The sequence below is a fragment of the Oncorhynchus kisutch genome, linkage group LG29 (assembly GCF_002021735.2).
Source record: "Oncorhynchus kisutch isolate 150728-3 linkage group LG29, Okis_V2, whole genome shotgun sequence".
In the NCBI taxonomy this organism is placed as follows: Eukaryota; Metazoa; Chordata; class Actinopteri; order Salmoniformes; family Salmonidae; genus Oncorhynchus; species Oncorhynchus kisutch.
In genome coordinates, this window is record NC_034202.2 from 32,237,923 (window position 1) to 32,260,252 (window position 22,330).

General features: G+C 45.2%; 1 protein-coding gene across 6 annotated transcripts in view; it reads left to right on the plus strand.

The window, feature by feature from the left end:
* The window catches only part of LOC109874410 (spectrin beta chain, non-erythrocytic 1-like), a 106,734-nt gene that overhangs the window by 51,344 nt on the left and 33,060 nt on the right, over window positions 1-22,330 (plus strand). For all 6 annotated transcript variants that reach the window (XM_031808783.1, XM_031808782.1, XM_031808784.1 and 3 more), the window contains 3 exons: window positions 21,051-21,202; window positions 21,500-21,673; window positions 22,104-22,195. In XM_031808783.1, the coding sequence (XP_031664643.1) occupies window positions 21,051-21,202; window positions 21,500-21,673; window positions 22,104-22,195 (418 nt within the window). The remainder of the gene's footprint in view (window positions 1-21,050; window positions 21,203-21,499; window positions 21,674-22,103; window positions 22,196-22,330) is intronic.

A 22,330-nucleotide genomic window follows, 5' to 3' on the forward strand; every position in this document is an offset into this window, starting at 1 on the left:
AAAGCAGCGAGATCTAACATGTCAGGCTCCATGAAGCCAAGTGGAGGCGTTCCTAAAGACAGACAACTTTATGTTCTGAACAAGTAATACCCTGTTGAGACCATGCCAAGGAACCAGGTAGCAGAGGACTTATTAAGGGCAGGGAAGTGATCTTTGAAATTATAAACAATATCAGGGCAGTCAAGCATCATGATGTTTTCAAGTGGACTCACTTCCTAAACTTCAGATGATGAAGGTCCCCTTTGCCCTCATCTATAATCTTCCACAAGGTTGACTCCACTCTCCAAGGGTGCCTCGGGGAGTTGGGATACACAGAAACTAATTTCCATTTGAAACAGGACAAATATAAGCACCCAACACATTATTTTACGGCTTGTCATTATTCTTCCACCATTGCTCTGACAGTAGATGGCATACAGTAGTGAGATTTCAGGGTATAGTCAAAGGGGTCAAACTGTGTTATGTGAACTACATGTTACAATGTACTACTGTAGCTACCTACCAGGGAGGTTCATTATCTGACCATCTGAACTGAAGTCTCCAGCCTAGGCTCCAGGCTCAGCCTGTATGGGCCTCACAGACACAGGATTAATATTGGCGGCATTTCTGCCTGGATTATCTCCTGATCACCATTATTATTATCAGTATTGCAATACAGATACCATCAGGTTTTTGGGGGGTTAAATTAGGAGGGCAGTATTGCTATGCAGTGGACACCACACAAGGTACCATTGTGTAACATTTATAGCCTGGAACAAGGGCAAATACTTATAGCTGCCTGCCTGACACAAACACCATCAATGTGCCAATACTAGAGGTCGACCGATTTAAACGGAATGGCCGATTTAATTAGGGCCGATTTTCAAGTTTTCATAACAATTGGTAATCTGCATTTTTTGGGGCACCGATTGTGGCCGATTACATTGCACTCCACGAGGAGACTGCGTGGCAGGCTGACTACCTGTTATGCGAGTGCAGCAAGAAGCCAAGGTAAGTTGCTAGCTAGCATTAAACTTATCATATAAAAAACAATCAATCTGAACATAATCACTAGTTAACTACACATGGTTGATGATATTACTAGTTTATCTAGCTTGTCCTGCGTTGCATATAATCGATACGGTGCCTGTTAATTTCTCATTGAATCACAGCCTACTTCGCTAAACAGATGATGATTTCACAAGAGCATTCGCGAAAAAAGCACTGTCATTGCACCAATGTGTACCTAACCATAAACATCAATTCCTTTCTTTAAAATCAATACACATGTTTTAAACCTGCATATTTAGTTAGTATTGCCTGCTAACATGAATATCTTTTAACTAGGAAAATTGTGTCACTTCTCTTGCGTTCCGTGCAAGCAGTCAGGGTATATGCAGCAGTTTGGGCCGCCTGGCTCGTTGCGAACTGTGTGAAGACCATTTATTCCTAACAAAGACCATAATTCATTTGCCAGAATTGTACATAATTATGACATAACATTGACAGTTGTGCAATGTAACAGCAATATTTAGACTTATGGATGTCACCTGATAGATAAAATACGGAAGAATATATGTTTTGTTTTCAAAATGATAGTTTCTGGATTTGACCATATTAATGACCTAAGGCTCCTATTTCTGTGTGTTATTATGTTATAATTAAGTCTATGGTTTGATAGAGCAGTCTGACTGAGCGGTGGTAGGCAGCAGCAGGCTCGTAAGCATTCATTCAAACAGCACTTTCGTGTGTTTGCCAGCAGCTCTTCCCTGTGCTTCAAGCATTAAGCTGTTTATGACTTCAAGCCTATCAACTCCCGAGATTAGGTTGGTGTAACCGATGTGAAATGGCTAGTTAGCGGGGTGTGCGCTAATAGCGTTTCAGTCGGTGACGTCACTCGCTCTGAGACCTTGAAGTAGTTATTCCCCTTGCTCTGCAAAGGCCGCGGCTTTTGTGGAGCGATGGGTAACGATGCTTCGAGGGTGGCTGTTGTCGATGTGTTCCTGGTTCGAGCCCAGGTAGGGGCGAGGAGAGGGATGGAAGATGTACTGTTACACTGGCGATACTATAGTGCCTATAAGGACATCCAATAGTCAAAGGTAATATGACATAAAAATGGTATAGAGAGAAATAGTCCTATAATTCCTATAACTACAACCTAAAATTTATTACCTGGGAATATGTTAAAAGGAACCACCAGCTTTCATATGTTCTCATGTTCTGAGCAAGGAACTTAAACGTTAGCTTTTTTACATGGCACATATTACAGTTTTACTTTCTTCTCCAACACTGTTTTTGCATTATTGAAACCAAATTGAACATGTTTCATTATTTATTTGAGGCTAAATTGATTTTATTGATGTATTATATTAAGTTAAAATAAGTGTTCATTCAGTATTGTTGTAATTGTCATTAAATAAATACATTTTAAAAAATCGTCCGATTAATCATAATCGGTATCGGTGTTGAAAAATCATAATCGTGCTATGTGTGTATCCTCTATGACCGGTCCTGTTATTAGGAGAAGTGGAGCAGCTAGACAATTGGCCTGGTTTCTGTTAGCCCCCTGATACTACCGCCACCACCACCTCTGGGTGCTGTCACAACATGACCTGTGTCTGGAGGAATGTGCCCACCTCCACCCCACAGCCTCCCAGCAGCAGTGTAATCCACCTCCACCCCACAGCCTCCCAGCAGCAGTGTAATCTACCTCCACCCCACAGCCTCCCAGCAGCAGTGTAGTCCACCTCCACCCCACAGCCTCCCAGCAGCAGTGTAATCCACCTCCACCCCACAGCCTCCCAGCAGCAGTGTAGTCCACCTCCACCCCACAGCCTCCCAGCAGCAGTGTAATCCAGCTCCACCCCACAGCCTCCCAGCAGCAGTGTAATCCACCTCCACCCCACAGCCTCCCAGCAGCAGTGTAATCCACCTCCACCCCACAGCCTCCCAGCAGCAGTGTAATCCACCTCCACCCCACAGCCTCCCAGCAGCAGTGTAATCCACCTCCACCCCACATCCTCCCAGCAGAAGTGTAGTCCACCTCCACCCCACATCCTCCCAGCAGCAGTGTAATCCAGCTCCACCCCACAGCCTCCCAGCAGCAGTGTAATCCACCTCCACCCCACAGCCTCCCAGCAGCAGTGTAGTCCACCTCCACCCCACAGCCTCCCAGCAGCAGTGTAATCCACCTCCACCCCACAGCCTCCCAGCAGCAGTGTAATCCACCTCCACCCCACAGCCTCCCAGCAGCAGTGTAGTCCACCTCCACCCCACAGCCTCCCAGCAGCAGTTTAATCCAGCTCCACCCCACAGCCTCCCAGCAGCAGTGTAATCCACCTCCACCCCACAGCCTCCCAGCAGCAGTGTAGTCCACCTCCACCCCACAGCCTCCCAGCAGCAGTGTAATCCACCTCCACCCCACAGCCTCCCAGCAGCAGTGTAATCCACCTCCAGTGGCTCATTGACAAGGTTGCACCTACAGCTCCCCACCCTACCTCTGAAAAGGTAACCGCACACTTGGCTCAGCTCAGAGGGAAACCCACATGCTATTGTGTGGCGCTTATTGTGTGAGAGAAAATAAGCTATTATTACCAATTTTGTTTTTGGGAGTGCCAGGGCAGGTATGATGCCGAGGGGAGGGGGAGAGTTGAGTTGCAAAATTCTGGGAACTTTCAATAAATTCCCTGGTTTCCCAGAACTCCTAGGTGTGTGACTAGGGTTGCACATTTTGGGGAATATTCAGAGGTGGAAACTTTGTGGGAATTAATGGGAATATATGCAAACTAATATTGATACTGACATTGATAATGTTTTTTGCATTGGCTATATTTACCATATCATATGGAGACAGAAAAATATACCTTTTACCTTATCATAAGTAACATAATTGCAAATGATTAAATCCTTCCAATATAATTTTTTAAAACGATTTAGTTACGAATGTAACTTTGATTAAGTGAGTTGACTCTTCTCATGGTATGATTTCACTGAACAACAAAAATATAGGAAATATTGAATGATCCCCAATGATAAATCACATCTCCCAAAAACGTTTTCAACATACATCTGTAAATTGATTAGTCTATAAACTAAAGCTTTGGTTGTCTTCCTCTCAGGCTTCCATGTCTTCTCCCTGGACCTCCTCAATGTCCACTTCTTGAACATCAGACTCTGAGGCCTCATCTTAAATGTCACTTTCCATCCTTGTTGAGAATGGCTCATTGTCAGGCTCAAAAAGCCTAATTTGCCTGGATGGCCACCACTTTTTCAACCCTTGCATTGGTCAGCCTGTTGCGTGCTTTGGTGTGTGTGTATTCCCAAACACGGACCAGTTGCGCTCTGAGGCGGCTGATGTCGGTGTGATTTGGAGGATGATTGAGGCAACAGGAGAAACAGCCTCAGATCCACAAAGTCCCTTCCACCAGGTGGCTGATGAGATATGGTGGCACAACTGCCATATTACATCTCCATCCCAAAGCCCTTGCTTGGAAGTGTACTTCTCCAGACTGCCAAGAAACTTGCCCTCATCCAGGCCACGGTGGTGAGACACGGTAGTGTTGACACCATAGGCCTTGTTGATCTCTGCACCAGACAGGATGCTCTTGCCAGAATACTTGGGGTCCAACATGTACACTGGGGCATGTATGGGCTTCAGGCAGAAGTCTTCGCTTTTTGATGTATTTCAGAACGGCAATTTCCTCTGCTTGGAGCAACAGTGAAGTGGGCAGGGCAGTATGTATTTCTTCTCTTACATCTGCAAGCAGAGTCTGAACATCAGACAGGATGGCATTGTCTCCCTCAATCCGTGCAATGGCTACTGCTATAGGTTTCAGGCTGCTTACCACTCTCCCCCAAATCCAGGAGGATCCTCTTGATGGGGCTGTCCATATCGGCAGATATGGCCATTTCTTGGAGAGACTCCTTCCCCTCCGGGAGACTGTCAAACATGATGACACCACCCCAACGGGTGTTGCTGGGCAGCTTCAATGTGGTGCTCTTATTCTTCTCACTTTGCTTGGTGAGGTAGATTGCTGCTATAACTTGATGACCCTCTACATACCTAAACCATTTCCTTTGCTCTCTTGTAGAGTGTATCCATTGTTTTCAGTGCCATGATGTCCTTGAGGAGCAGATTCAATGCATGAGCAGCACAGCCAATGGGTGTGATGTGAGTGTAGGACTCCTCCACTTTAGACCAAGCAGTCGTCATGTTCACAGCATTGTCTGTCACCAGTGCAAATTCCTTATGTGGTCCAAGGTCATTGATGACTGCCTTCAGCTTATCTGCAATGTAGAGACCGGTGTGTCTGTTGTCCCTTGTGTCTGCTCTTGTAGAATACTGGTTGAAGTGTGGAGATGATGTAGTTAATTATTCCCTGCCCACAAAAATTCAACCCCCATCAGAGATGGTGCTTGACCTTCACTTGAACTCTGTTGAACTCTGCATCCAGCAAATGATTAGATAAAACATGTCTGGTTGGAGGGGTGTATGCTGGGCGAAGAACATTCAGAAATCTCTTCCAATACACATTGCCTGTGAGCATCAGAGGTGGACCAGTTGCACACACAGCTCGAGCAAGACATTCATCAGAATTTCTCTGACACGTTCCTCCATTGAGTCCAAAAAAAACATGAGTTGTTGCTATCGATAAGGTGTCTGATTCATTATTTTCACCTCAAATAGAAGTAGAGGGACTTTTGTCAGAGGTTGCTTTTTGTGAGTGCTGAGGGAACTTTATGCACTTGGCCAGATGATTCTGCATCTTTGTTGCATTCTTCACATATGATTTGGGACAGTATTTGTAAATGTACACAGCTTTTCATTCTACATTAGCTGCAGTGAAATGTCTCCACACATCAGATAGTGCCCGTGGCATTTTCCTGTAAAGATTTGAAAAGAAATATACAATTCCATGTACAGATAAATAGTTAAGCAGTTAGATTAAACAACTCCTTTATAAGACAAATGTTTTAAAATGAAACATGTATGGAAACAGGTGAATTAACACTCCTCAGTTAGCAGGCTCAAACCCACATGGTAGCAAAAACTAAACTAGCAGAAATTAACAAGTTAGAAATTATTTGAACACATTTTGCTGTAGGCTACTATTTACTAGTTAACAAACAATCATGTATGTCATATAAAATATATTCACCCCACCCAGTATTGTGATCAAAACATACCAGAAAGCATGTAGTCCTTGGCTCAGACAGTGCAGTAGTGTGGGCTCAGTAGCATCTCATTAGTGTGCAAGATCTTGAGAATCAGCTGTACATGTGATCGAAGAGTGCACTGCACATGTGATGGAAGAATGCACTGTGCATGCAGAGGGTTGTGAGTCCATTGAATTGAGGATAGTTTAACCAAAATATGCCACAAGACCTAGAATTGCCTTATGTGTATCCCACAAAAAAGGTTCACTGTTATAAGCTAACGTTTTTGATGAATTTGAGCAAAATTCCCCAAATTTCGGGGCTTACCCATGGAAATTCCTGGAAAAATTCAGGAAATTTAATGCAAAGTTTCCGACCCTTTGCAACCCTATGTGTGACATGGCAGATGTTCTCACAAAGACCCTGGACAAACAACAACAGTGCACTCCGCCTTTTGCGGTACACACAACCTCCCTGGCCTCTGCATCCATTATTGTATCTCAGTAGCATATTATTCCATCCTATCACGGTGTTTACCTTGAGAGCAGGACAGGCTAGAGTAAGTCTGTGTGTCTATGACTACGGTGGCGGCTACGAACCTTGTGGCAGGGCCTTGAGAAAGACTTCACTATTCCTGACTCCTGTGCTCTGATACCAGGCCCCACAGCTTTCTGTCCCAAGTCTCCAAGTACGGCTAGTATCTAATCGACCTTATCTGGTTCCTTGAGTTTGACCCTAGCTGTCTGTGGTCAGAGAACAGTGAGATAAAGTACATGGGTGGGTCTTTGAGTGTTTCTCTATTCAATTCAAGTTCTGTGTTTGTGTACTTTTGTGTCAAGTCAGGTCATAGAAGTTATTGGCTTCATGCCCCATCAGATTTGTCCTGTAAAAAAAAGATAATAATAATAATAATAATAATAATAATAATAATAGGTTTAACATTTCTCAACCTCATAACTAGCTACCAATAAGTAATTTCAGGCTATCAATCAAGTTAGAGTAGCTAGCTTGTGTAACTAACTTAGCTGGCATGCCTGCTGGCAAGGTTGGTAGACAACAAAGAAAAAGCAATTACTAAATGTACTGAATAAGACTCACATTCCTTTCAATCTTTTACCCACAAATGCAGAGAAGCATATTTAGTTTCTTTAAAAAATAATAACCTCCAGTCAGGTTGATACAGACAGCTCAAGAGGTAAGCTTTGATATCCATAAAAAAATATATAGATTTTTTTTACATAGAATTAAGCATAATGATTATGGCTCTAGATTGCAGAAAAAGCTGTTTCAGGTGTTTTAAAAATTAAAATTCTCCAACTTATGGACAAGGGGACATAGCCCCCATCTGGACCACCCGCCCAGCTATCCTCACGTACTTTGTGCCCCCCTCAGATTTTGGGGGTGCATGACGCCCCTGATAACAGTCCTTAAGCTGCAGATAATCATCTGTGTTTTGATGTACTGCTGCTGTGTACCAACCTGTCCTACTCCTCTCTGGCCAAGCCTTGAGGCAAACGCACAAATAAGAGGGGGAGGGAGGGACTTAAGGGTAAAAAAAAAAAGGAAAGACGAATAGTTTTGCTGCTTAAAAAGGTCACCTCGAAATGTCATGATTCACACTTGAATTACAGTGAGGTACAGCCGCCACTGTCTGCGTGTCTGCCTGCATGTCGTTCTTCTGTCTTTTCCTCTGCTTCGTGTGCCCGGGGAGATAGGGGGGCTTGGGATGTGATGACCAGTATTAAAAAAAACTTTTCATCTAGACTCCTGTTACTCATCATAGTTGTTCTGTCTGGATACTGTAGAATAGTCATTTAAAGTGTAGAGATGCATTCACCACCAAATATTTTTTTAGGGGGGGATGTGCTCAACACCGTGAAACACCTATAATAGGCTTGTCACTAGTTACCACAGCCGCAAAGTCAACATTGGCTATATAGTAAAAATTAATGAAGACAAAATGTAAGGTTAGCAGTGTGTTTAGGGTTAGGTTTAAAATCGGAATTTAAAATGAGAAATAGTAGAAATAGCCGTGGCTTAGACATAATGGTGCATAAAGATGGAGGAATTCAGATATAACATCTTCCTTTTGAGCTCCAGACTCTCCAGACTTTTTAAACAATGGTGCACAACATGTTCCAATATGCCTGCAGTATAAATCGGCACAATTTACTTTTCTTTTAAAATTGACTCTGTCTTGGAGCTAGTATTGGGATCCTGTATACTGTGCTAATGCCAATCCCCCAAAAGTGTAACAGAGCACTGCACAATTTGGCCAATTTAGCAGATGAGGCGTTTGTGGTAGGTACATGGAGGCTGCCATCTTTATGCACCTTCGCCATTATGACTTTGTGGCGGTGGTAACTAGTGACGACCGGGTTATAGACTACCGTGTAGCCGTGGACTTGTCTCAGCCTGCTTGCCGGCTGTCTTCGTGCCTGCGCCTGCCTGCTGCCCATCTGTCTGTCTGCCTGCTGTCTCTGTCTGCTGTCTGTCTGCCTGCTGTCTGCGTGCCTGCATGTCGTTCCTCTGTCTTTTCCTCTGCTTCGTGTGCCCGGGGAGATAGGGGGGCTTGGGATGTGTTGACCAGTATTAAAAAAAACTTTTCATCTAGACTCCTGTTACTCATCATAGTTGTTCTGTCTGGATACTGTAGAATAGTCATTTCAAGTCTAGAGATGCATTCACCACCAAATATTTATTTAGGGGGGGATGTGCTCAACACCAGAAAACACCAATAATTTTTCACTGCAATTTAGGCTAAAGGGTATGGCTATCACTGAAGTGACAGAGTCCCTTATTTGCATGTGTGTTTATGCACTGTACTGTCTGGCTATTTATTTGAAGTGTCTGTATTGTGTAAACTGGAGGAAACTACTGTTTGTTGGGAGATGATGATGACACATTTCTATCGTTGTCCCTTTTTTAATGCAAAAGTCAACGCAAGAAGAGAACAAGAGGAAGAAGAAGTGCAATTTCCTCTGCAACAGCAACGGTTTCTGCTGCTGCCCATGGTTCATTCAGCACAGAGCCTTGTGAAGAACCTAATTGGTGACAGCAAGAGGTCACTTTTAGGTTAGGAACGAAAATAGTGTCACGTTCGTCGTACTGAGGAGACCAAAGCGCAGCGTGATTAGAATACATACTTTTTAATGAAAACGAAGAACACTTAACAAACTACAAAAACAACAAACAGAACGTGAAGCTATATAAAACTAGTGCAGACACAGGCAACTAGACATAGACAATAACCCACGAAATACCCAAAGAAGATGGCTGCCTAAATATGGTTCCCAATCAGAGACAACGATACACACCTGCCTCTAATTGAGAACCAATCTAGGCAACCATAGACATATAAAACACGTAGATAGTAAACAACCCCAAAAACCTACAAAACCCCTAGACAGTACAAAAAACACATACATCACCCATGTCACACCCTGACCTAACCAAAACAATAAAGAAAACAAAGAATACTCAGGTCAGGGCGTGACAGTACCCCCCCCCCCCACAAAGGTGCGGACTCCGGCCACAAAACCTAATCTAAAGGGGAGGATCCGGGTGGGCCTTTATCACAGCGGTGGCTCGGGTACAGGACATGGACCCCGCTCTACCTCAGTCTTGGCCCGCTTAGGTGGTGCCTCTGGAGTGGGGACCCTCGCAGCGGGCCCCGGACTGAAGATCATTGTAGAGGGCGTCACTGGACTGAGCGGCTCTGGCGGCTCAGGACAGGAGGGGGACTCTGGCGGCTCAGGACTGGAGGGAGACTCTGGCAGGCTCAGGACTGGAGGGAGACTCTGGCAGGCTCAGGACTGGAGGGAGACTCTGGCAGGCTCAGGACTGGAGGGAGACTCTGGCGGATCCGGACTGCGACCCGTCGTGGTAGGTTCCGGACTGCGACCCGTCGTGGTAGGTTCCGGACTGCGACCTGTCGTGGTAGGTTCCGGACTGCGACCCGTCGTGGTAGGTTCCGGACTGCGACCCGTCGTGGTAGGTCCCGATCTGCGACCCGTCGTGGTAGGTCCCGTTCTGCGACCCGTCGTGGTAGGTTCCGATCTGCGACCCGTCGTGGTAGGTCCCGTTCTGTGACCCGTCGTGGTAGGTTCCGGTCTGCGACCCGTCGTGGTAGGTTCCGGACTGCGACCCGTCGTGGTAGGTTCCGGACTGCGACCCGTCGTGGTAGGTTCCGGACTGCGACCCGTCGTGGTAGGTTCCGATCTGCGACCCGTCGTGGTAGGTCCCGATCTGCGACCCGTCGTGGTAGGTCCCGTTCTGCGACCCGTCGTGGTAGGTTCCGATCTGCGACCCGTCGTGGTAGGTCCCGTTCTGTGACCCGTCGTGGTAGGTTCCGGTCTGCGACCCGTCGTGGTAGGTTCCGGTCTGCGACCCGTCGTGGTAGGTTCCGATCTGCGACCCGTCGTGGTAGGTTCCGATCTGCGACCCGTCGTGATAGGTTCCGGTCTGTAGACTGTTGCCGGATGCTCTGGACTGGGTACTGTAGCCGGACGCTCTGGACTGGGTACTGTAGCCGGACGCTCTGGACTGGGTACTGTAGCCGGACGCTCTGGACTGGGTACTGTAGCCGGACGCTCTGGACTGGCGAGGCGCACTGTAGGCCTGGTGCGTGGTGCCGGCACTGGTGGTACTGGGCCGAGGACACGCAACTCAGGGCGACTGCGGGGAGGAGGAACAGGGCGTACTGGACTGCCGAGGCGCACTATAGGCCTGGTGCGTGGTGTTGGTACTGGATAGACCGGACCTTGAAGACGCATTGGAGGTCTCGAGCTAATGGCCTGCACAACCCGTCCCGGCTGGATGGTGACTCTAGCCCGGCACGTGCGGGGCCCAGACACAGGACACACTGGGCTGTGCAGGCATACGGGAGACACAGTGCGCAACGCCGGCGCAGGTTATCCTGGCCCGAGGAGACACACTGGCTGTCTGGAGAGTAGGGCTGGCACCATCTGCCCTGGCTGGATCCTCACCGGGCTAAGCACGCGTACTGGGGACACCGTGTGCGCCCCACCGCATAACACAGTGCCTGACCAGTACGACGCCAGCCACGGTAAGCACGAGGAGTTGGCTCAGGTCTCCTACCTGACTTAGCCAAACTCCTCGTGTGCCCCCCCAAAAAAATATATATATTGGGGCTGCTTCCTCGGGCTTCCGTGCTAGCCTTGTACCCATATACCGTCGCCGTTCCTCCTGTGCTCTCTCCACCTGCTTCCATGGCAGGGTCTTGTCCCCTGCCATTACCTCCTCCCAGGTCCAGGATGTTTTACCGTCCAGTATTTCGTCCAGAGTCCTCGATTCCACAAAGCGCTGTTCCTCATCACGCCGCTTGGTCCTTTTTAAGGTGGGTTATTCTGTCACGTTCGTCGTACTGAGGAGACCAAAGCGTAGCGTGATTAGAATACCTACTTTTTAATGAAGACGAAGAGCATTTAACAAACTACAAAAACAACAAACCGACCGTGAAGCTATATAAAACTAGTGCAGACACAGGCAACTAGACATAGATAATAACCCACGAAATACCCAAAGAAGATGGCTGCCTAAATATGGTTCCCAATCAGAAACAATGATACACACCTGCCTCTAATTGAGAACCAATCTAGGCAACCATAGACATATAAAACACCTAGATAGTAAACAACCCCAAAAACCTACAAAACCCCTAGACAGTACAAAAAACGCATACATCACCCATGTCACACCCTGACCTAACCAAAACAATAAAGAAAACAAAGAATACTCAGGTCAGGGCGTGACAAATAGTGCTGCATCTAGTAATCCCTAGAGTCATGACATAGATCTAGCTGTATGTCCACAAATGTTTGTATACATGTGTGTCTCTAGGTATGTTTGCTGTGTAATTAATAATAGGCCTGCAGTGTACTGAAGGCCAGATGGAGTGACCATCCTTTGTGTTGTGTTGCCTGTTATTCAGACAGTCATTGTCCCTGACACCCCCCCCCCCATCCATCCCCCTGAGCGGAGCTGGAATTCTGTGGGGCAGAATGTGTTGTTGTTTTTCCCCCCCACTGTGGTCAGAATGTTCTAGAACACTTTAGAACATTCAGTTACCCCCTCACTGTAGCACACCTCAGGACAGCACATTTAGACTTTTTTAACAAGTTTGAATATGACAAATGTATTACAGTTAGACAATAGTATATTACCTACCCTGACCATGGAACATATTAACTTACCATGACCATTCTACTGGAAAACTCCTGTGAATAACTGATTAAACTGTGGAAAATCTCTCTTCCGGGCTTTGTTTGGAGGTTATTGGCAAATGAGGACCATTTCTTTTGACTGATTTGCATGGCAAAGCAGCCCTGTCCTGATGAAATGGGTCATCACTGCACTGCACACACACTGCACACTGCCCTTCTCTCTCTCTCTCTGTGCTCTGACTCTTGACTGTTTTCTGTGGCCCATCTGACCGTTGCATTTCACAGTGACCTGTTTCTGTCTAGATCTCTCTGCAGAGTGCGTTCGTTTTCCCCGGCCAAGTTTTCAACTGCTGAGCTGTGGATTGTTGGCGCTATCAAAACACATCATGGAGACTAATAGGAATGACACTTGGAAAAGCTGATGATGTACAGAAGTGAAGTTCAGGCCACTCTGCTTGTCTGTCTGTCTGTCTGTCTGTCTGTCTGTCTGTCTGTCTGTCTGTCTGTCTGTCTGCTCCACTCCAACAGTCAAGGTTGCCAGATCCAGGCCTAGACTCTGTCCAGGAGGGTTGTGGTTATGATTGCACACACACAAGAACACACACACACCCACAAGAACACACACAAGCCCACCACCTCTCTAAGACCTCCATGAATCCCAGATAACCGTGGCAAGTGTTCTGTTGCTAAACCCCATGCATGAGCAGCCAGATTCACAGCCTTTGAATTCCATTTATTTGTTCATTGCTATCTTTATTTAATGTTTAAGAATTTATATGGACGTCAAACATCCCATTATAATCCCAGCCTGCCAAATAGTGACCAACTGCAGTGCATCCCTTGTACCCCTTAGCACTGTTTCTAGAGGGAGAAATAACAGTCCAGTCCTCCCAGTCAGGGGTAGTAGTAGTGGGGTATAGGAGGTGTCAGAACTGCTTCAAAGGGTCAAGCACAGTTTGGGGGAATTTAATTGGGATGGCTGAAGCAGATTTTCTCGCCAACAACCAACGAGCAGAGTGGTCACGCTGGTGGTTTCTGATTATCCAGAATGAGTACATTTTTATTTGGTATCTGGGTTAGTTGTTTATGGGACAGCAGACGTTTCAGTCATTTGGGTTGCCATCCGAGCTTGACTACAGGGCGACAACTCACTGAACTGGTTTCTGTCTGAGCTATCAGATAAGACATTTAGCATGTCGTCATGGGACGTGCTCAGTAAATGGGAGTTCAGTTAGATTTAATGGTCCTCCATTATCTTCTGTGCATTTCTGTATCTGGTCTGATAACAACTAACCTCAGTCCATCTCATTCCAAGCAATCCTGCTTTACAACAATAGTTTGCGAAGGCCTGCAAGAAGCTTATATGCTCCACAATAGAGCCTTCGGGCATCATACACAATAACTATATAGCGCTACTGTAACAGTTTAAAACAAACGTTTGGGATGTGTGGACTTGTCTGGTGTGAGTTTGTGTGTTGTCTGTTCTGGTCTAGCAGTAGAGACCCTGCAACAAAAAGATGTGTATAGAGTTAACATAGTTAGCCGAGCCTAACTCATTATGAAGGGCTCCTCCCAGACCCCACACTTCAAATAAAACACCTGCCACAGCCAGTCTCTGAGTTGGTCTTTGATGAATACATATAGAGTGCCTTGGGAAAGTATTCAGACCCCTTCACCTTTTCCACATATTGTTACATTACAGCCTTATTCTAAAATTGATTAAATCATTTTTTCATACACAATTTGTGATTGGATAAGATGACACTTATGATAAGTTATTACATGCTATGATTAGTTATTACATGCTATGAGTTGTTGTTCCATGCTATGAGTAGTTGGTCCATGCTATGAGTAGTTGGTCCATGCTATGAGTAGTTGGTCCATGCTATGAGTAGTTGGTCCATGCTATGAGTAGTTGGTCCATGCTATGAGTAGTTGGTCCATGCTATGAGTAGTTATTCATGCTATGAGTAGTTGTTCCATGCTATGAGTAGTTGTTCCATGCTATGAGTAGTTGTTCAATGCTATGTGTAATTATTCATGCTATGTGTAGTTATTACATGCTATGAGTAGTTATTACACGCTATGTGTAGTTGTTCCATGCTATGAGTAGTTGTTACATGCTATGAGTAGAGTTGTTCCACGCTATGAGTAGTTATTCTTATACTGTACACAACGTTGCATAATGGAAGAGGTATTCTGAGTTTATACTATTATACAATACATTCGAAAAGTATTCAGACCCCTTGACTTTTTCCACATTATTATGTTACAGGCTTATTCTAAAATATATATTTTTAAATCCTCTTTAATCTACACACAATACCCAATAATGACAAAGCAACAACTTTTTAGATTTTTTTACAAATATATTAAAAATAAACAGAAATACCTTATTTACATAAGTGTTCAGACCCTTTGCTATGAGACTCAAAATTGAGCTCAGGTGCATCCTGTTTCCATTGATCATCCTTGAGATGTTTCTACAACTTGATTGGAGTAAATTCAATTGATTGGACATGATTTGGAAAGGCACACACCTGTCTATATTGTTGTCTACCTTATTACCCTTTGTGCTGTTGTCTGTGCCCAGTAATGTTTGTACGTTTTGTGCTGCTACCATGTTGTGCTGCTGCCAACATGTTGTTGTCATGTTGTGTTGCTACCATGCTGTGTTGTCATGTGTTGCTGCCATGAAATGTTGTTGTCTTAGGTCTCTCTTTATGTAGTGTTGTGGTGTCTCTTATCATAATGTGTGTTTTGTCCTATACAGTTGAAGTCAGAAGTTTACATACACCTTAGCCAAATACATTTAAACTCAGTTTTTCACAGTTCCTGACATTTAATCCTAGTAAAAATTCCCTATTTCATTTAGGATCACCACTTTATTTTAAGAATGTGAAATATCAGAATAATAGTATTTATTTCAACTTTCATTTCTTTCATCACATTCCCAGTGGGTCAGAAGCTTACATACACTCCATTAGTATTTGGTAGCATTGCCTTTAAATAGTTTAACTTGGGTCAAATGTTTCGGGTAGCCTTCCACAAGCTTCCCACAATAAGTTGGGGGAATTTTGGCCCATTCCTCCTGACAGAGCTGGTGTAACTGAGTCAGGTTTGTAGGCCTCCTTGCTCGCACATGCTTTTTCAGTTCTGCCCACAAATTTTCTATGGGATTGAGGTCAGGGCTTTGTGATGGCCACTCCAATACCTTGACTTTGTTGTCCTTAAGCCATTTTGCCACAACTTTGGAAGTATGCTTGGGGTCATTGTCCATTTGGTAGACTCATTTGCAACCAAGCTTTAACTTCCTGACTGATGTCTTGAGATGTTGCTTCAACATATCCACATCATGTTCTCCCCTCATGATGCCATCTATTTTGTGAAGTGCACCAGTCCCTCCTGCAGCAAAGCACCCCCACAACATGATTCTGCCACCCCCGTGCTTCACGGTTGGGATGGTGTTCTTTGGCTTGCAAGCCTGCCTTATGGCCAAACAGTTCTATTTTTGTTTCATCAGACCAGAGGACATTTCTCCGAAAAGTACGATATTTGTCCCCATGTGCAGTTGCAAACCGTAGTCTGACTTCTCTTTCTGCCAGTTTTGGAGCAGTGGCTTCTTCCTTGCTTTCAGGTTATGTCGATATCTAACTTGTTTTACTGTGGATATAGATACTTTTGTACCTGTTTCCTCCAGCATCTTCACAAGGTCCTTTTCCTTTTGTTCTGGGATTGATTTGCACTTTTCGCACCAAAGTACGTTCATCTCTAGGAGACAGAACGCGTCTCCTTCCTGAGTGGTATGACAGCTGGTCCTATGGTGTTTATACGCGTACTATTGTTTGTACAGATGAACGTGGTACCTTCAGGTGTTTGGAAATTGCTCCCAAGGATGAACCAGACTTGTGGCGGTCTACAATTTTTTTCTGAGGTCTTGGCTGATTTCTTTTGATTTTCCCATGATGTCAAGCAAAGAGGCACTGAGTTTGAAGGTAGGCCTTGAAATACATCCACAGGTACACCTCCAATTGACTCAAAATGATGTCAATTAGCCTGTCAGAAGCTTCTAAACCCATGACATCCTTATCTGGAATGTTCCAAGCTGTTTAAAGGCACAGTCAATTTATTGTATGTAAACTTCTGACCCACTAGAATTGTAAACAATTGTTGGACAAATTACTTGTGTCATGCACAAAGTAGTCCTAACCGACTTGCCAAGACTATAGTTTGTTAACAAGACATTTGTGGAGTGGTTGAAAAACTAGTTTTAATGACTCTAACCTAAGTGTATGTAAACTTCTGACTTCAACTGTATTTAAAAAAAAAAAAAAGGATTTTTTTAAAATCCCGACCCCATCCCCACAGGGGACGTTTTGCCTTCTGGTAGGCCGTCATTTGTAAATAAGAATTAGTTCTGATTTGACTTGCCTAGTTAAATAAATAAAATGTCTATATAAAGGTCCCATAGTTGACAGTGCATGTCAGAGCACAAACCAAGTCATGAGGTCAAAGGAATTTTCCGCAGAGCTCAGAGACAGGATTGTGTTGAGGCACAGATCTGGGGAAGGGTATCCAAAAATGTCTGCAGCATTTAGGGTCCCCGAGAACAGTGGCCTCCATCTAAATGGAAGAAGTTTGGAACCACCAAGACGATTCCTAGAGCTGTCCTCCTGGCCAAACTGAGCAATCAAGGGCGAAGGGCATTGGAGGTGACCAAGAACCGGATGGTCACTCTAACAGAGCATCAGAGTTCCTCTGTGGAGATGGGAGAATCTTCCCAGAAGGACAACCATCTCTGCAGCACTCCTTCAATCAGGCCTTTATGGTACAGTGGCCAGACAGAAGCCACTCCTCAGTAAAAGGCACATGACAGCCTGCTTGGAGTTTGCCAAAAGGCTCCCAAAGACTATCAGACAATGAGAAACAAGATTCTCTCGTCTGATGAACCCAAGTTTGAACTCTTTGGCAAATCTGGAGGAAACGTGGCTCCATCCCTGCAGTGAAGCATGGTGGTGGCGGCATCATGCTGTGGGGATGTTTTTCAGCGGCATTAACTGGGAGACTAGTCAGGATCGAGGGAAAGATGAGCGAAGCAAAGTACAGAGAGATCCTTGATGAAAACCTGCTCAGGACATCAGACTGGGGTCGAAGGTTCGCCCTCCAACAGGACAATGACCAGCAACCTGACAGAGCTTGAGAGGATCTGCAGAGAAGAATGGGAGAAACTCCCCAAATACAGGTGTGCCAAGCTTGTAGCGTCATACCCAAGAAGACTAGAGGCTGTAATCGCTGCCAAAGGGGCTTCAACAAAGTACTGAGTAAAGGGTCTGAATACTTATGTAAATGTAATATTTCAGTTTATTTTTTATATATCTGCACAAATGTCTAAAAACCTGTTTTTGCTTCGTCATTATGGGGTTTTGTGTGTAGATTGACGATTAAAAAACAAAATGTAATCAGTTTTTGAATAAGGCTGTAACGTAACAAAATGTGAAAAAATTCAAGGGGTCTGACTACTTTTGGAATGCACTGTGGAGTGTTTGAAGTTGAAAACCCTCCTTCCCTGATAGGTTACACACATGTTAAAGCAAGGGATGCACACCAATACTATTCCTCCACATGCCTCACTCCAGCCTAGAGTCACCCAAAGAGAGCTGGGAAGTCTGCTGGAGGTGATCTCTGAGTGAGCTGCTGCGGGCCCTCTCCAGACCTCTGAAACCTCTCTGCCTGACCGCCTGCCTGTCTGACCTGGCTGCCTGCCCGTCACTGTCTCCCCCCTCTACCTCTCTCTCCTCCTGAACAAACCCATTAGTGTTTGATTGAAAGGATCCTCAGCATGGAGAATGGGCTTCTTTAAACCTTGTAAAGTGGCCCCCCTAATCCTTCAAGTACTGCCATAAATCACCTCAGGATTACCACCACTCTGCCACCCAGCCAGCTGCTCCCCGGCCCTGTCATCGGGCAGGGCACCGGGTGGGGTGCCGCCTGTCTCTGTCCCCTGCCCCAGCATGCGAGCTGTTAGCTAGGGCTGGGAATTGCCAGGGATGTCACGATACAATATTATCACTATACTTAGGTGCCGATTATGTATTGTGATACTCACGATTCTATATGTATTGTGATTCTACATGTATTGTGATTCGATACTGTGATTTTGTGTTTCAATGTTCCAAACATATTGTTCCCCATATGTCTGCTGCAGAGTGAGCCATGAGAGTGTTGATCAGTCATGGAAATAGAAATACTGAAAACTAATTGACTCCCTTATTAAAATTTAGTTTTAGTGCAGGTTCAGCCAACTAGTGCAAAAATTATATTGTGATATTGTCACCGATACAACATATCGTCAAAGATAATATCCCGATATGTAACTATTGATCCCCCCCCCCCCCACCATCACTCCTGTTAAGCTGGACTGCGGTGGGGCACGGCTCTGCCTAATTGACCTCTTGCTCCAGGCCTGAGACTGCAGGGTAGCGTCAGTCCAGATGGGACTGGTCCTGGTCATTTATCCTAAGTCACTGTGTGACACGACTCTGCCCTGGGGAGAGAGATTCTGTCAGACATAGCCTATACCTCATTCACAAGTAACATAGGCTACAGTCCTCATGCTGAAGGCTACAGTTGAAGTCGGAAGTTTACATACACTTAGTTTGGAGTCGCGTTCTAGAGATGAACATACTTCGGTGCGAAAAGAACAACATCCCAGGACAACAGCAAAGGACCTTGTGAAGATGCTGGAGGAAACAGGTACAAAAGTATCTATATCCACAGTAAACCGAGTTTGATATCGACATATCCTGAAAGGCAGCTCAGCGAGGAAGAAGCCACTGCTCCAGAACTGCCAGAAAAAAAGTCAGACTACGGTTTGCAACTGCACATGGGGACAAAGATTGTACTTTTTGGAGAAATGTCCTCTGGTCTGACAGAACAAAAATAGAACTGTTTGGCCATAATGACCATCGTTATGTTTAGAGGAAAAAAGCGGAGGCTTGCAAGCCGAAGAACACCATCCCAACCGTGAAGCACGGGGGTGGCAGCATCATATTGTGGGGGTGCTTTCTGCAGGAGGGTCTGGTGCACTTCACAAAATAGATGGCATCATGAGGTTGGAAAATTATGTGGATATATTGAAGCAACATCTCAAGACATCATTAAACATTAAAGCTTTCTCGCAAATGGGTCTTCCAAATGGACAATGACCCCAAGCAAACCTCCAAAGTTGTGGCAAAATGGCTTAAGGACAACAATCTCAAGGTATTGGAGTGGCCATCACAAAGCCCTGACCTCAATCCAATAGAAGATTTGTGGGCAGAACTGAAAAAGCATGTGCGAGCAAGGAGGCCTACAAACCTGACTCCGTTACACCAACTCTGTCAGGAGGAATGGGCCAAAATTCACCCAACTTATTGTGGGAAGCTTGTGGAAGGCTATCTGAAACGTTTGACCCAAGTTCAACAATTTAAAGGCAATGCTACCAAATACTAATTGAGTGTATGTAAGCTTCTGACCCACTGGGAATGTGATGAAAGAAATGAAAGCTGAAATAAATAATACTATTATTCTAGACCTTTGATAGGATTTGGAGATGCTCTAATCTTTAATACAGTTAACATCACACAGTTTCACAAATGATCTGCTCTTTTACCTCACTGCTTTCTTACCTCATAGCTCATCTGATTTGAATTGCATTGTATTACAATTGTAGTTTATTTTCACAGTTAATTTCTTATGTGTGGGCCTCTAGCTACTAGACTGCAATGCTATATTTTGCCCTAGATCTTACTCACACAGACCAAGACCATGTGACCTAGAATTGAGGTCACCTTGTTTGGAGGCATGTTTAGCATCTTACTCTGCTGCATATGTCTGTGCTGCCTCTGCTACTGTTTAATTCATTGTGTCCCCTTTATCTTCCTGTAACATTATAGGGAACTATTCTCTTCAGACCCCAACACAATTATGTGCTCGTTCCTGCAATATTGCATCATTGATTTTCTCGGTCTTTCACTTATGTGTCGGTTAGCGTCATTGTGAACCTTTAGCTTGGCTATTCAAGACTGGTCTTCTATTCAGATGGTGTAGTCCCAGGCGACTGACGGACGCCCCGTCAGCAGCCCAGTCACTTAGGTTCAGTTAGAGGCCTAAAGAACTCTCTACTACGCTGTCTGTCAACGCAGTAATCCCAACGACCTAATGGCGTAGTTCATCTGTGAAATGAAGTGCTGCGTAGCGGAGCTCAGGTCCCCATGATTCACTGGCATCAGTCTCAGTCTGAGGGGTGATTCAGGCATTTTAATGGCTGTATAAGACTACATAAGTGTTTTTCTCCAACAAAATTGCATCCCCTCAAAATATTTATTTTGCTGACAGTATTGGATTATTGAACATGGAATAGGTTATTACAAAGCAATGAATGACTTCACACCTGCCTGCCAGTCCCTATGAGCTGGTTTCAACCCGCCCTCCTCTGCTCTCCAGATGATTGGTTTAACATCAACCCGCCCTCTTCTGCTCTCCAGATGATTGGTTTAACATCAACCTGCCCTCCTCTGCTCTCCAGATGATTGGTTTAACATCAACCTGCCCTCCTCTGCTCTCCAGATGATTGGTTTAACATCAACCCGCCCTCCTCTGCTCTCCAGATGATTGGTTTAACATCAACCCGCCCTCCTCTGCTCTCCAGATGATTGGTTTAACATCAACCTGCCCTCCTCTCCTCTCCAGATGAGCGTGAAGCAGTGCAGAAGAAGACCTTTACTAAGTGGGTGAACTCTCACCTGGGCCGTGTGACGTGCCGCATCGGGGACCTGTACACTGACCTGAGAGATGGACGCATGCTCATCCGCCTGCTGGAGGTGCTGTCAGGAGAACAGCTGGTCAGTATCTCAGAATACCTCTATCTGTCCTCCTAACCCTGACCCTAACCTTAACCCTGACCGATCACTCATGGCTCACCTTATTTGTCCTGAACTAACCCTCTCTCATTCCTGAATTCTCTTGTCCTCTCTCATTGTTTTTCCCTCGCTGTGCTCCATTCTGCTTAACATGAAATCTATTTTCATTCTTATACTCTCTTCCTCTCCCTCTCTGTTTTTCATGTCACTTTCCATCACTCTCTCACACATCCTGAATTTCCTCCTTCTCTCCCCCTTCTCTCGCTTGTCTCTGTCCAGCCGAAGCCCACCAAGGGGCGTATGCGTATCCACTGCCTGGAGAACGTGGACAAGGCCCTGCAGTTCCTCAAGGAGCAGAAGGTCCACCTGGAGAACATGGGCTCCCACGACATCGTGGACGGGAACCACCGCCTCACCCTGGGTCTCATCTGGACCATCATCCTCCGCTTCCAGGTACCGTGTGACTCCTTGTAATGTTCTGTACAATGCCTTTCTATGGGCCTTCCTAGAGTGTAGATGGCACAAGTGAATATTACACATCCCAGCCCACTTGTGTCCGGTTCACCACCCTCACCTGGGTCAAACCCACCCTGCCTAGTTCAAAACTAATGGGAATGGAAGCAATTACCTCTGTTCCGTGGTTTTCTGAGGCCACTTTGGTTTCAGAGAATGTTAATATTCTAACGAGATTTAAGTGTTCTTTTTTCCCCTCATCTTCTTTTCATGACAATTACATATTCTCCTGTTAGACGGATGTGCTTCATCATCAAACTTAACAAAGAGCTGTATGTAAGACCGATGATTTCAGTGAGGTCTTAATGAGAGAGAGAGAAATATGTAGGCAGTGTGTCTGACTGAGAGAGTACTCTGCTCTGCTTAACAGATCCAGGACATCAGTGTGGAGACTGAGGGTAACAAGGAGAGGAAGTCAGCCAAGGAGGCTCTGCTGCTCTGGTGCCAGATGAAGACCGCTGGGTGAGAAGGGAGAGAGGGAGAGATTCTAGGATGTGTCCAGTAATGTGAATGTATGATGAAGATATGTGAAATGATGAGTTATTTTAATTTAATAATTTCCAGTGTTGGTCGACACCAAAAGAGCCTGGGTACTGA